This window comes from Phodopus roborovskii, unplaced genomic scaffold (genome assembly GCF_943737965.1).
Source record: "Phodopus roborovskii unplaced genomic scaffold, PHOROB, whole genome shotgun sequence".
In the NCBI taxonomy this organism is placed as follows: Eukaryota; Metazoa; Chordata; class Mammalia; order Rodentia; family Cricetidae; genus Phodopus; species Phodopus roborovskii.
The window spans coordinates 41,964,868-41,980,701 of record NW_026126418.1 but is presented as its reverse complement, the minus strand read 5'-3'; the positions used below and the strand labels follow the sequence as shown (position 1 = coordinate 41,980,701).

The 15,834-nt window shown below is 35.7% G+C and overlaps 1 protein-coding gene across 1 annotated transcript in view; it reads left to right on the top strand.

The window, feature by feature from the left end:
* Window positions 1–15,834, top strand: part of Slc4a10 (solute carrier family 4 member 10) — a 246,997-nt gene that overhangs the window by 213,892 nt on the left and 17,271 nt on the right. The window contains exons 19-23 of the mRNA XM_051184581.1: window positions 289–450; window positions 5,763–6,014; window positions 7,167–7,235; window positions 11,637–11,810; window positions 12,501–12,623. Of these exons, the coding sequence (XP_051040538.1) occupies window positions 289–450; window positions 5,763–6,014; window positions 7,167–7,235; window positions 11,637–11,810; window positions 12,501–12,623 (780 nt within the window). The remainder of the gene's footprint in view (window positions 1–288; window positions 451–5,762; window positions 6,015–7,166; window positions 7,236–11,636; window positions 11,811–12,500; window positions 12,624–15,834) is intronic.

Genomic DNA, 15,834 nt, shown 5'->3' with positions numbered 1-15,834 from the left:
TCCCCTGGGTCACAGTTCCAGCATCAGACATATTTTGAACCTTTTTTTCTGAGCTTCTGATGTGATTGAGGTTCTGGTTTGTATTCTGTTTAATTTTCATGCAGTTGCCTGTATACATACCTACAGAAGTTACTATATTATATCAAAACAGTCTGTTTGTGTGTCTTCTTGTGATTCTAAACTAAAAGAATGTTCTGTCTTATTTATCTATTATCTAGTTTCTAAAATAGTATTCAGTGTTCAATTTTAAATGTAGGTAGTAATGTATGTGATTAACTTTTTTCTCAGCCTACACGAGATGACCGTGGCTGGTTTGTGACACCGTTAGGTCCAAACCCATGGTGGACAATTATAGCTGCTATTATCCCAGCTTTGCTTTGTACAATTCTGATTTTCATGGACCAGCAGATCACAGCTGTCATCATCAACAGAAAAGAGCATAAGCTAAAGGTGTGTTTTAACATTGTTTATAATATAAATAATTCTCATTTAGCTGATAGGAATTGGTGGCCACAGATTTTTGGCTGTATTGAGTATTCATTTGTTCAGTATAAAATACTATTTCCAGGTTTGTAGTTTTTATTGTTTTCCAGGACACTTTGCGTTACAGCAGTATGAAAATTTTTGCAACAATTGACTAGCCTCCAGAGTCTGAAACCTTACTTTTAGGGGGGAAAACCAGTTCTGACTTAGCATGTAATTGATTTAATGAAATAATCAATTCTGATGAAGTACATTTTTATTTACCAACCTGCCTATGTCTAGGATTATTCTTCCCTTTATTTGACAGCAAGTATGTTCATTATTATAAAGGACCATGTCTTCAGGTATGTTTCACTGAATTGTATCATTTAAAAATAGTATTTGCTTGTAATGCCTAAAACAAAGGAAGACCTTGGCCATAAGTACAATAGACTGCAAGTGACATCTTTGAGCATTATTGTAAATTTCTAATAACTTTTTTAAACAAATAGATTTTATTTAATGTATTCTGGCCTGCTGTTTTGTAACTATAATAAAGGTTTGCATGATCACTCAATTTGTATGCAATATAAGTATTATCATGTATGTAAATGTTAAATCAATAAAATATTGAATGGTTAAATATAATCAGAACAAGTAAAGGAGTGGGGCAGAAGACAGTAAGAGCCAGAGGAACAGGAAGTCTGCCATGAGATAGGGAATCTACCTGTGAAATCTCAACAAGGTAGTTGAGTATACGTGTTGAGATGAAAGGGGGGAATCTCACCAGATCCACTATTAGACAAAGAAAGAGAGGGAGAATTAGTCTCTCCCATGGGCCCCCAATTGGTTATCCAGTACCAAATGATCATCAAGTTATATTTACATATTTATGCATTTGAGTATGAGTGAGTGTGTGTGTGTGTGTGTGTGTGTATGTGTGTGTGTGTGCATGCGTGTGTGTGTTATATATGTAACAATGATAAAAAGAGACCATGAATCCGAGAGGGAGGTGGGGGACATAGCAGATGCTGAAGAGGGTACATGGGAGAGTTTGGGACCAGGAAAAGAGGGAGGAATGAAGGGATTATATTTAAGTAAAATTTTTTAAAAATCAAACCTTGTAAAATAGGACCTGTACATCCTTATTCTGTTCTCCTTCCAGGCTAGTCAGTTTTGTGGACCACAGGCCCTTATTCTTGCTCCTTGTTCTTCATGCAGGTACATAAGTGCTTAACATTTACAACTCTTGCAAAGTTCCAAATAGATCCACCAGTGTCCTCCTTTGCACTGAGGACAGTATTGCTAGCATACAGTGAAACTTTCTTTAAGGGGTCCTTCAAAGTACTTGAATGCATAGAAGGGAATGAAGAACTAAATCTTTTAATATTTGTCCCTGAAGTAAACACAAGGCTATATTACATTATCTCTTTTGTTACACAAATAAATCAGTATAGATTTAACTTCTAAAATTTAAATTTTAAAGTCACCATGGAACAGACTAGACCCATCACATTGTGCTATACTCTACCAGTAGTCAGTCTGCCCTTGACCACTGCAGTCTGAGTACTCTGCACTCATGTTTGATACAGATATTTTCAAAGCAGGTTCTCTCCAGTCTAGTCATAATTTAACAACAGTAAAAGCTTATTTTCTACATGTATCCTTTTTCTCCTATTAAGTTCCACTATAATATAATCTACTGTTGCTGATATTCCTTCTAATTACAAAAATATAACCTTAGAACACTGCTTACTAAGAGTAAGAGTGTATTCCATAACTGTTCAACCTGCCTGTTGCTACACTGAAACTTTTTTCAAAGTTTTTGGCTTCAGCTTGAGCTTCATGTTCATGAAAAGACATTTCCCGAATGTAACCCCAAACCACAAGCTATCGAGATTTGATTATCTTTTTTTATTTGAAGGTGCTTTGTCGCTGTGGTTGCAACATTGTTTGGAATTGTTCTGTGAGGCACTTTGTGGTCTTCACAGTGTGTAACTGAGTGTACAATCATATCTTTGGGTCACCTCAGAATTCATGTCATTTTCTGTCTCTTTCAAATGTATTATAGACCCTTTTGACTTTTCCTCGCCTCATTGCCAGAACTACTCATTCTCTATTGCATGATATTTTTCATGACGACAAGAAAATGTTTTTATAACAATCTTTGGTAGTAAGTACACAATAAAGTGTTGAGCTACAGGTACTAAAACCCTGCTCATTGGGTAAGTAAGTTACTGTACCTGAGAATGAAGGAGCATAAAATTAGCAAACCTTAAAATCAATCCACTGGCTTCCTCTGTGTCATGCAAGCATGACACCAGCTACAAATATCAAAATATGGCCAGGAAAATTATCATGTATTACATTGATGCACAATTAAATCCATATTCTAGCATTGTTTTTCCTTTTAGAGTTGGGGGCATGGGTTAACTGAATCATTTTTAAAGGCATTAAAAACAAAAGCTTGGTTTTGTTTAGAGCATGCTCTGTAAAGTGAAAATAAAGAGAGACATTATTTTGTAGAAAAGAAAGTTTCTGTTAAGATACAGCTCTGGGATTTTCTACATGTTTCTGTAGACAGTTCAGGCTTCTTTTGACATCATTTTTAATAAACAGCAATACAATCCCAGATCACTAGAGTAAATGAATGCGTTTGCAACATTCATTTGGCACCACATTCCCTTGATGATTATGGCATTTGATATGTTCTTTTTTGCCCTCTTTGTCAGCCTGGTTCTTCATGTCAATCTATAGTCTTTTATGTGGTTAACTTGACAGATGCAGGAAATCGCTGCCAAGCTTTGAAATGATTTTTTTTCAGCGGTGGCATCTGGGTATCAGATGGTCCTCTTGGCTGGCCTCTTGTCTTGCTGCATGTTGGTTTTAGTGGGGTCTGGTGTAGCATCACCTGTTGCTATGCTCCCTTTCCCTCCCATATGTCCATTTCCCATGATTCAAGGATAAATGTGAGAATAAAAGCTACAGTTCTGTCTTTATTTTTGAAGAAAAAAATCAGTACAGAAATATGTTACAAGGTGCAGAGTTCTCTGTCTGACAAAGGGATACTTCCTTTTGGCTGGCATGCCTAATCAGCTAATAATTTGTTTGCAGTGAACAAGTTTTTAAAACATTTTTTAAAGAAGGCAAGTAGGATGCTGATTAATGAGTGGAAATGTCAGAACTGCTTTATTTCCATTAGGTGAAATTATTCTTATTGTACAGTATAATTAAGGGAAATCACGTATTCATTTTAAAGACAAAATTATTTTCTCTGACATAATTATCTTGACCATTTCCAGAAACACAAAATTCCACTGTTTATGTTTATATCATATTTTTAAAAACTAAGAAGAGCTATAGGAAATGATTGTTATGAGGAAGACTTTCTTCATATTAGTAAATTTAGTGAATGTGGATGCTTAGAAAGTCCAGAATCTACTAAAATAATAAAAAAAATTAAAAATCTTTCAGCTATTAATAGCTCTGTCATATCTTCTCCTTATTTATTTATTTTGTGGCCCCTGCACCTCTCATAGTACCTATTCACTTTTGTTAGGATCGCGACTCTAAAATATTCCAGCAGCACAATTTCATTGACTCTCCTCAGATGCAGCAATTTGTGAAGATTCTAATTCATATTCTAATTTGCAGTCCCTAGGACAAAACACACTTGTAACAGTTTCAAACATTGCTTTTCAAGGGCTTGAGTTTTATGCTATGAAACTATAGTTTATAAAATGTTTTGCCAAAGGCTTTTTCTTATGCTTATTTGGTTATGTTGACACCAGGGTGATTTCCCATTTTGTGGATCTCCGCTGATACTTTATCCTCTTTATCCAGCCAAATCTACTCTATTTATTCTACAATTACAATAATCATATTGAATTTTAAGATGTGTTTCAAGAATACATGCTTCCTTATGAAAGTCATTGCACTAAGGAGAAGGATTTCCCATGAGTTCAAGGCCAGGCTGGTCTATATAAAGTAATGAATTACAGGACACTTAAGCCATATAATAAGACACTGTATGAAAGAAAAAAAACAATATGTAACTTCTGTTGTTTGTGTTAATAATTATGCTAAGAAACTGGAAAATACTGAGAAATGATTTGATGCTATCTGTCCTTAATAAACTTAGTTTTATTGTAATAGAACCTATCATGCACTTGGTGTTTATGATACAGTGCACATTACTCTCAATGACTTCTAGAATTAGATCACAATTAATGAGATGCTTTTATTATTGTTATCAACTTCTCTCAGATAGGAAAGTCCTGAGATTTATTTTTATTGTATTTAATTTTTTATTGAAATAGTTTTTTCTCTCATATATTTGACCAGTTTTCCCTCCCTCCATGCTTCCCTGGCACCTCCCACATCTTCTCTCCCCTAGATCCTCGCCTCCTCTGTTTCTACTTCAGAAAAGAATAAGCCTCCAAGAGACAACATCCAAACTAGATAAAACAAGATACAATAAGAAAAGGCAAAAGCCCGTATATCAAAGCTGAACAAGGAAACCCAATGGGAGTAAAATAGTCCTAAGACCTGGCAAAAGAGTCAGAGACACACTTGATACGTCTGTTAGGAGTTCCACAAAAACACTAAGCTAGCAGCCACAGCATATACACTGAGAACCTGTGCTTGCCTTGCCATCACCTGACCCCAGCAATGCATTTCCAGAACTATATTACACGGGCTTTCATGAAGTAGTACTGAAAATAATAAAAATAAGAACTAGAACACAACATAAATCAAGACTTTTGCTACCTCTGGGGTTTTTACACTTTATATAGCTACAGAGGGACCAACAGTGCTGTTAGGTATCTTTTGAGTTCTCTCCTCGAGATCTAATCCAATCAGCTTGTCAAGAGAGCAGTCTCTGATCACCCGGGCACCAACTTTTCCTCACTTGGTTTCCTGCCTGCACTAAAGTGCAGCATCGCAGTAGTAGAGTAGAATTACAGAGGAGGCAGAAAACACCAAACACTGTTATTTCAAGGGATGACTGGATTATTGGACTGTTGAGAGGGGAACAGAATGAGAAATAAGGTCACAATGTACTGAGATATAACAGAATAAATGAGGTAGATTAGGCTCTATGATATTATTCTTTCCTGTAAAACATCACCCACTGAAATGGGAGAGGACTACTGGAACCAGTACTAAGGGGCTCAGTTCCAGGGCATCTGCTATGGAGGGACTCTCAGTATGAGCAGGAAGTGGTGTATATTCACAACCAAGTCATCGATAACTGTGTTCCTGACACAGTTCCTTCTTTTCCTTTGTTTCTCTAACAGAAAGGTTGTGGCTATCACCTGGATCTGTTAATGGTGGCCATCATGCTGGGGGTGTGCTCCATTATGGGCCTGCCATGGTTTGTGGCTGCCACAGTCCTCTCCATCACTCATGTCAATAGCCTGAAGCTGGAATCAGAATGTTCTGCCCCAGGAGAACAACCCAAATTCCTTGGCATCAGAGAACAGCGGGTGACTGGGCTCATGATTTTTATTCTTATGGGTTCATCGGTTTTTATGACCAGTATTCTGAAGGTAATGAAATTATCCCTAATGAAAGAATAAATATGTTTAAGGTAGCATTTTAATATGGACATAAAATTTCAAATATTACATGGCATGAGATAAAATGACTTTAAAAAAAATACATAATTCTCCTTCACCAAGAGTGAATGAAATTTTATCCTGTGCTTTAGAATCCTTAAGTAGTTGAAGGTATACTTTTGCTATACTTCCTGATGGTAACAATTTTGATTTGTAATTTTCAAGCTATGGGATAGGTCACACTTTCCAAGTAACAAGTGACTAAAGTCACTGTAGTCCAGCCCAGGTTAGTGGTTCTGTTATTTTGTCAGTCTATAGATTGAATGTTATTTGCTATAAGTCAGTGATGCAGACCAGACAATGGTCATGCCATGGGCACATAGACAGTTTTTTATTTCAAAGGCCTCATGTAAACACTACATGTAAATCCTCATTACATATAAGAAATTTTCACATTTTTTAAATTATCAAATTTTGAGTAGCAATAAAAGAGGGATAGTTTTGTGATATAAAGCTAATAGATATTATTACAGCATATTAGCTGCATTATAAATTATCTATTTTGATTGCTTAAATACCAAATATTAATTGAATTATTGAATTTTATAGCTTATTTAGCTAGTCATTGAAAAATTGTATTTCTGTTATATAAGTAATAGGATACTGGATAAAATGAGATAACCCAATAAAAGAAATTTAAACAGTCCACATGTTAACAAATATCTGCCATAATTAAGGACCAAATTGTAAAAGTAACATTCAAATATTTTACTATTTTAAGATAGAATGTAAATTGTCTTTAAAGTGGCTAATAGTCATGTTTGTTGTGGCACAATAATGATTTATTGTACTATTTCTTAGGAATCATAGTTTTCAGGATAGGTTTAACACTTATAGCTGCACTACTATTATTGTCTCTTTTAGACACTGAGAAACTAAGTGGCAGGCAGCTTCTGTAACCACTTAATGTTATGCAGATAGGAAATGGTGAAATGGAGTCTGAAACTATGTCTTCCAATTCCATACTATACTTGCTTCTAGAATATTTTTAATTTTCCATTTTCTCTCTCTGCAGTAAGTGCAAAATTGAATGACCACGTGTTAGAAAATAATGTTTCCTGTTTTCTGATTGTTCTTTTACAGTTTATCCCCATGCCAGTGTTATATGGAGTGTTTCTTTATATGGGTGCTTCATCTCTAAAAGGAATTCAGGTAAATTACTTTGCTCTTACAGGCATATCTGTTGTAACGTAGAGTATAGATTCTGAGTCATGGGACAGCAACCCTCATCTGAGGAGAGGCTTTCTGACCACATGTAAATTTTATGACCATGGCCAGAATTGTAAATACTAAAGAAGATTCTTTGCTATGTGGACACTCTCTCATATATGTGCTATACATCCAGTTCCAAAGGTGGATAAATTACTGTATGCATGTGTGTGTGTGTGTGCATGTGTGCATGCATGTATGCATGCATGCTTGTGTGTGTGTTTGAAGGAAAATGCATGCATGTGTGGAGGACAAAGAACAACTCTGGTGTTCACTGTCTAGGTTAGAGTATCTGGTCAGTGAACACAGACATGACTGTCTCTATTAAGTGACTCTAAAAGGATCTAACTTCAGCCTTCATGCTTGTATGGCAAGCACATTGCCAGTTAAGCTGCTATCTGTCATAAAAATATTAACAAAGATAAGTTTAGTTTTCATTACCCTTTTCGAAAATGAATTATTAAGTTCACTTCAAGATATATACAAATGATAGTTATGAAGCCATGTTTATGGACTCTGTTCACAACAATAGAAAAAATACCTTATGCAAAAGATTTATTTTGGCACATGGTTTCAGGAGATTTCAGGCCATCATAGCAGGGAAGTCATGGTAGTAGAGTTCTGTGTGCATCAGTGGGAACATGTGGCAGCCAACCAGAGAACAGAGAGTGTGGAACTTTGGGCTGGCTATTGCTTTCAAAGGCCTGGCCCCCAGGGACAGACTTTTGCTATCCCACACCACTTGCTAAAGGTTCCATAGTCTCCCAAAGCAGTGCCACCACTGGAGATCAAGTGTTCAGAACATAAGCCTGTGGGGAACACTTAAGACTCAAACCACATCTGAGCAGGACACAAAGACATGGGTATGTTGGCCATGGCAGGATGGAGGTTGAGATTGGAGTTTTTCTGCCATAATGTAAGAATATAGGAAACTGTTGAGACCTGCAAGAATTGCAAAGATGTTCTCTCCTTGGGATCACCGAGGGATCCATAGTCCTGCCAAAATCTTGATTTTGGACTTTTGACCAACCTCCACACATGGACAATACATTTTTATTGCATTAAACCAAAATGCTGTAGTACTTTGTTATGCCACCTTCAGAATGAATACAGACTTCTACTTAAATGCACATTTGAATTGTCTTTATTTATGGTGATGCTCTTTGGACAGAACACTTCATTTTCTTCATGAGAGACTACAGTGAGGTGTATTTATTGTATACATTTTAAAAAATTAAAAATAATATGAAGTGCAACTTTTTTTGCTATGGTGTGGCTACCTTAAGTGCTGATAAAAATATACAGAGGAATTAGATTCTGGCTGGGACCCAAGAAGCACAAGGTCTCTGTTCCTGAGGAAACTGACCTGCTGCCTTCTGACTCTGGGAGAGGCAGTGTACAGACCTTGGAACAGTGTAAGCTGTCAGACTGAGGCAAAACTTCAACACAAGGCCATTGTAAGACACTGAAATACACAAGTGTAGAGACCCTTTGCCTCAAGGAAGGGAGGGCATGATAGAGAACTGGTGTGTTTTAAAATTTTACTCAAAGGCTTAATTTGGTCATTTAAAGTATCATGTATGAAATGCATCTTAATAAAATTAGTTTAGTGTTTTCATTTGTTTTTGATTTTTTTGGCAAAAGTTTCAGTGAGTAGTGATTTTGTCTGTAAGTGGAAAGCATTTATTATTGGGCCTCAGGCTCACATAAATAGAGCAGCAGGAATTTAAAACACAAAGTGAAATAATTGTGGGTAGATCCAGACAGATTTTCTTCTAATTTCATTCAAATTACTGTTTTTTTTTTAACTCATGTGGTTTAGAATTAAACAAAAGTGTCAAGTTTTAGAATTCTTGAGATATAATCCTTTCAAATAAAATAAAGAATAACATCAAGGTCCTCGAGTCAAATTTAATGAGTTTTAAATACATTAATGAAATAGAAAGCCTAGGCACACTTTGACAGGTCTCACCCTGCGAAACAGAATTGGTGGAAATTTAAGTGAACAGCTAAAATTCCTATTGGGAATTGAAGCTAATTGGATGGGGAAATATTACATGTTGCTACTGGGACATGATGAAAGCCAAATGCAAAATTTAGAATATATTTATCATGATTGTTATTCCTGGAGTGGTACTAGGCCAGCACATTAGCTGTCTGTGTTGGATATCCTAAGGAGCATGCTACTTTGTTACCAAGCAAATTGGAGGACTCTTTATGTCACCTGGCTTTTTGGCACTATTAAGGAACTTACTATGTAGGCTTCTTACTGTGAAATATGGCAGAAAAAACAGATCACAGTGTTCTCATGAATGCTGTTTCTGTATTCAAATATATAACCACATCTATATTCATTCCAACATTGCAGGGATCCAAAGTGAAGCAAATGTACCACTTAAACAATAACAATTGAAGCACCCACTCACTGAAGCACACTTATGCAACAACATAGCTCTGTAAATGGATAATGATGGGTGGGGGAAATTCTATGCGAGCATACATTCAGTTGTAAGCTAAAGGATTTTATTCTCTATTCTTTATTCTTACTTCCACCAGGCACAAAATTATATCTCTTTAGTGATTCCTAATTTTAAGAGATAGTTATGAAGTAGAAACACGCACACACACACACACACACACACACACACACACACACACACACACACATACACACGAGATAAGCCAAGAATGCAGTTAGCTGTCAGTTTTTCTATGGGTTTCAGCAAATAAGTTTGGAAGATTATGAATGAATATTATTGGATGAAGTAATGTGCATTTGATTCTACATAACTGAAGAATGGTTGTGCCACACAGAAGACCGAGAATACCAGAGGGAAGAGAGATTTGTGTTAAGCTTGATACCCTATCATACCTATCCCATATCTAATTGGGTTTTGACAAAACAGGGTGATCTAACCCTAACTCTGCAGACAGTTGTTTATATGCATAGTGAAGTTTGAGATATTTGATAAGCAGCTGATAGTTTTCTTCTTTTGGTAGCTGAGAAATACTTTATCTATTGATATTCTTTTGAAAATGCATTGGTTATATGATCATAAAAACTTATGAAATAGAATGGCTGTTGGTTTCAAAACCCATCTCTCACTGAAAGAATTATAAATAACAAAATTTGGCCTAGAGGTTAAACAAGTGGCTCACACAAAATAAAACTAATATGTAGTAAATTTAGTTATTCAATAAAATGTGTAGAAGTAAGAGTGCATGAAAATGTAGTTTATAAAATAAACTAAGTTATTTTATCTATCATTATGACAAAATTAAAGAGATAATCCACTGTTTACACTGGATCCATCTATTAAAGTGACCCAAATAAGGTAGTTTGCATTTCTGTGTGTATCTGCATTGATGTGCATTATATGTATGCATACATGAAGGTATGGGTGCAGTTGTGTGTATCTGCATGTGCACAGGCTTATATGTATATGTGGGTGTTCATGTGGGGGCCCTAAGTCAACACCGGGTGTCTTCCTCAGTCTCTTGCTGCTTGTTTTCTGAGACAAGGTCTCTCAGTGAAGCTGGAGCTCACAGATTTGCCATACTTGCTGGCCAGTGAGTTCCAGGGACTGATCAGTCTGTCTCAGGCCCCACCAGAGCCAGGGTTACAGATAGGTTAAACTGTGATCATCTTGTATGTGCATGCTGGAGATCTGAAATCAGATCCTCAGGCAGGCACTAAAAGCTCTTTGCTGGCTAAACCAGCTGTCCATTCCCCAAGTATAAAATATAAAAAAACGCTTTGGTAACAAAAGTACATGTGGGCCAGATCTTCATGTAAGATATTTATGCTTCCAAAGACAGCATCAAAACCTTTGTTGGGGATCAAAGTGGCAAAGCCAAAACAGCAGGGTTCAGTAAAGAGAAAACCAAGGTACTCTGGAATTTGTGTGGTGCTTGGAGGAAGCTGAGGCAGGTCTGGGAGCTCTTAACATGTGAAAGCCAAAGCCCTGAGGGTAGATGGTGCACTCTGGGAGAGGAAAAAGTACAGCAAGCTTGGGACGCCTAGAAGTCCCAATATTTGAGGGGGTGGGGAGGGAGAGATCATGATGTGATAAGCTGAAAAGGGATTATTTTATTTTGTATGCCTTAGTGCAGGTTCTCAAGGTAGCAAAATGTAGCATTGGCTTTACCCATATGCAAACCCATTTAAATGACACCCTGTTACAATATTATAGGAAATAGAGTATACTGTCCAATAAATAGAAGTCCAAACTGTATGTCAATTCCCATGTCCTGCAGTTTTCACAGCTGTGTCATTTGAGCCTAATATGAACATGCCAAATATCTAATTGTCCTAAATGTAATATAGTCTGTTTAATCTTTTAGTTATTTGATAGGATAAAGCTCTTCTGGATGCCAGCCAAACATCAACCAGATTTTATATATCTAAGGCATGTACCACTCCGGAAAGTCCATCTCTTCACAGTTATTCAGATGAGTTGCCTTGGCCTTTTGTGGATAATCAAAGTTTCAAGAGCAGCTATTGTCTTCCCTATGATGGTATGAAACCTCTTTCAATGCTTTCACTCGTTTTTGGGAAACACATGAACTAAAACAGTAACAATAGAGTAGCCTTGAATCACTTTGAACAGTGACTGCAGTGTAAAATTGGGCACTAAAATAGGGTTTGAAAAATATTTTGCATTTTGCTTATTTAATGTTAGGTTTTTTTTCTTGGTCATTCATAGTGTGCTGGCTAATAGAAAGCAGTATGGGAAATGTAAATTTTTAAAAATTAGCATTGAGATATACTAAAAAATATGAAAAATTAGGGGAATTTCTTAAAATAAAACTTAATTGAATGTCTCAGACAAAATTTAAATGTATTTAAAAGTATAGTGAATTTGAATGACTATATATAACTCAAATATTATTAGCATACATAAAAATCTTCTAATATTCACGTATCCTAGTTTGAGCTTTTAATTATGCATTTAGGGAAGCATAATCAAATATATTTTGTAGTTTAATATTTCTTTAAGAAGCCTTCAACATTGAATAAAATCTTAGATTCCATCCTGTCAATTTGATGAGAAAAGGAAATGAAAAAAAATGAAAGATGAGGCCACATGTTTTATACCCGTGTTTTCAATCTTTAGTTTAATATCAGTCCTAACACAGACTCACCTTTATCTTCACTTTGTTTGTTTGTTTGTTTGTTTACATTTTAAGCTACTTTATTTTCTTCAGGTGTTAGCCCTGGTATTTGTGAGAAAGTTGATGGACTTCTTGTTTACCAAACGGGAACTCAGCTGGCTTGATGATTTAATGCCTGAGAGTAAGAAAAAGAAACTTGAAGATGCTGAAAAAGAAGTAAGTCAAAATAAAACTTGGTATTTCATTTAGGAGAGAAAAACAGTTGTAGCTCTTTCCTAAACTCAATTGATGTTTTTCATTAAATGGTGGTTACTAAATACAACAGTAGAAAGATTTGAAAGTTTAATGGTTAAAAATATGGCTGAGGCAGAGATCTTACATGAGTAAGTCAACTCTACATGAAATACATTTAGTTATTCTCCAAATTATAAGGCTTATTTTTCTGATTTCTTGTTCATAAATGGGAAAAAATCGCTGAAGCATAACTGTTTCTGAGATATAGTCATGTAATATTGATTGAATGTTTGAAAGGGAAATAATGTGATACAACACTGTTGGTAATTTTTCTTGCTAACAGATTTTAATCAGTATATTTGGATAAAATTGTTATTCTTACAAAAGACAAAATATTTGAGAAGAAAATTATGACCTGATTTGCTTCAAAAGTGACCCGAGCTTTAAAATGTATTTAGAAAACTTTGGGTTTTAGTTATCACAGATGACTTATTTATCATATTCTGTTTCATAAGAAGAAGCAAGTTAGATATAAGTTTCATGAGATACATAAAGTCCCTATGTCAGCTTGGATCTTTTATGAAGGTTATTTAATTATACCATTTTTAAAGCACATAAAAACTATAAGGAATGTAAGTGAAAATAATGACCCATGCAACATTTTTGGCAAAGATTACAAAACACAAAACCAAAATTTCCATGTATAAATGAAATAGAATGGAAACATCTTAGAAAGAATTATTCATTCTTTCCGGTTTTGTTTTCACAGGTGCTTACTAAAAGTACTCAGTTTCTTTTCTATAGAATAGTTTTCTTCTTCCTTATAGGTAACTTTATTGTAAACATGAAAACAGGTTTTAATTTTACTCAGTCATTTAAATAGGCCAGATTGAACTACAAATCCTGTTGAAGTTTTGGCCAAGGACATTCTACCAGCATAGCTTTATAACATGTGATTGGTGGTTCTTGCCTCCATGGTATTCACATTTAGAGACATCACGGTGGTGTATCTTATTTCTGTATGAATGTTTCAGTTTTCCAAAATGCTGTAGAAGGCATATATAGAATCATATTTCTAGTAATGTTAATGCAACATTAAAATACTGTGAAACTATCACTGGTTCTTTGCTTTTCTGATTACTATATTTATCTACGTAGTAGATATATTTTAAAAATAATAATTTAATAGCCCACACATGATGTACTAAAACTTATCCCACCTAAAAAAATTTTTCAAGGTTTAAAGTTTGAAGGGAAGTAATTTTGAAGACAAAATTTATTGCCTATGAATTTTCCCCATCTTCCGAATGATTATACTACTAAGCTCATTCATCTAGTATAGTTTTTAACTCTTTTATATTATATCACATTATACATTACTGTGCTCTGATGGTGTTTACTGATTTGTAAATTTGGAAGTAAAGATTTTAAGAGTAACTAGATACCACCAAATTTCCTAGAACTTATACTTTCAGCAAGTATTTAAAAATAGAATAAGACCTACTGGGGGAATTTTATAGTTGAATCCTTCAGTTCCAAATATGAGGGGGAAATAAAACCTTGCAATATATTTACCAGAAGGGTTTAGAAATCCTTAAAGTCTCATGTAGATTATGACAATGATACTTTCATATGATCCCAACTGCATGGAAATAAGTAAGAAACCCAATGTTTCATTCAAGGAACAGCCTACACACAAACATTAAAAAGCAGTACTGAAAAGAAGACATGCACCAAAGGAGTGGAGATATGGGGGAAAGGGCGTGTGAAGAAGCTTATATTCTCTTTAGAATTAGCATTGGGAAAGGAGACTTGGTGAGGTGTGGAGGAGGACATGCGGAGGATGACACTGAAGTTTAAATCCAAGGTTCATTTTCTACTTGAGGGCCCAGATTTGGGTATTTCCTTTTTTCTGAACCTATGAATTCCCCTGAAAGACACGACTGTACGGTAGTGTCTTGTAGCAATGCCCAGTGCTCCAAGAGATTATACATTAGAGTGGGCAATGGATAAGTTCTTCAAAAATGTTCAGATTAATTGAGGAACTCTGATTGTGATCTGGCAAGATGATAAATGGCGGAAATGTCTCAGTTCCCTGAGACTTGAATTTAAAGTGAGCTCACCTCTGATCCTTTTGATGATAGTTACAAGCTTGTACCTTTATCCTTCAGGGTTTTCCTATCAGTAGCCCAATTCTGGTCTTATGGCACTGAGAAAACATTCATTTGACCTTAAAATTCAATAATGAGTTAAGCAGAATAAATAGCTACACAGGCCAGTCCAAGGTCGCAGAGCTTCTGTTCCAAATTTTCATGTACTTCATGCATATGCATACGCATATGCTTCAGTTTTTAGAAAGAAAGGATTATAATCAGGGTAGAAATGAATATTGGAACCCTGACATTTTGCACATTGCTCTGTGTAAAGGGAAGACTGCAGAATCAATTCTGGATGTCCAAATGTGCTCAGAGTACCAACATGCATTCCTTCCTACTTAAATGTTCTCTAGGACATTGTACACATGACAAAAGGACCACTGCTAAATGCAGGAGATTCCAGCAGAAAGTTTGCTCTCAGGGTGAAAGCATGGGTGCCCGTGGTTAGGTAGAGGTGGAGATGCAATTCTGTGGAGTGTTCATATCCACACCTTCTTCATTGCTGAGGGAGCGCTCTAACAAATACCCTGTAGAAGAAAACAAAATGACGGCAAGCAGGGCCTTGTGATCATGAAAAAAATTCCAAGAAAGTACGATCTAAAAATAAGCACAATTAAACAAATGAAAGCAAATGCTTTACTTCTCAGAAAGGTAAGAATTGGCTGTGGGTTTAGGAAGCGCATCCTAATTACTAACATAGATAAATGTCTTTTATAATTCAACTGTATGGTGGAACAAGTATGTTCTATCTCCTTCAGCAGCACTTTTCCAAAATGTGGTTCCAAGGTCTCTGTTACACTAGCCAGAACCTTGCAATATTTTTAGAATGCAAACTCATAGGCCTATTTCATCAATGCTGTGTGTGTTAGAGCTGGCAAGCTATTTTCCTAAGACCTCCAGGTGATTTTGACATCTGAGACAAGCCTTTATTAGACACAGAATCAGTCTCTATAATACAGCAAAGTTCTTAATACAAGATTACTGTGTCAGGATTTTTGTTCTTAGAGTAGTAATTTAGGCAGTTACTTGAAGGTGCT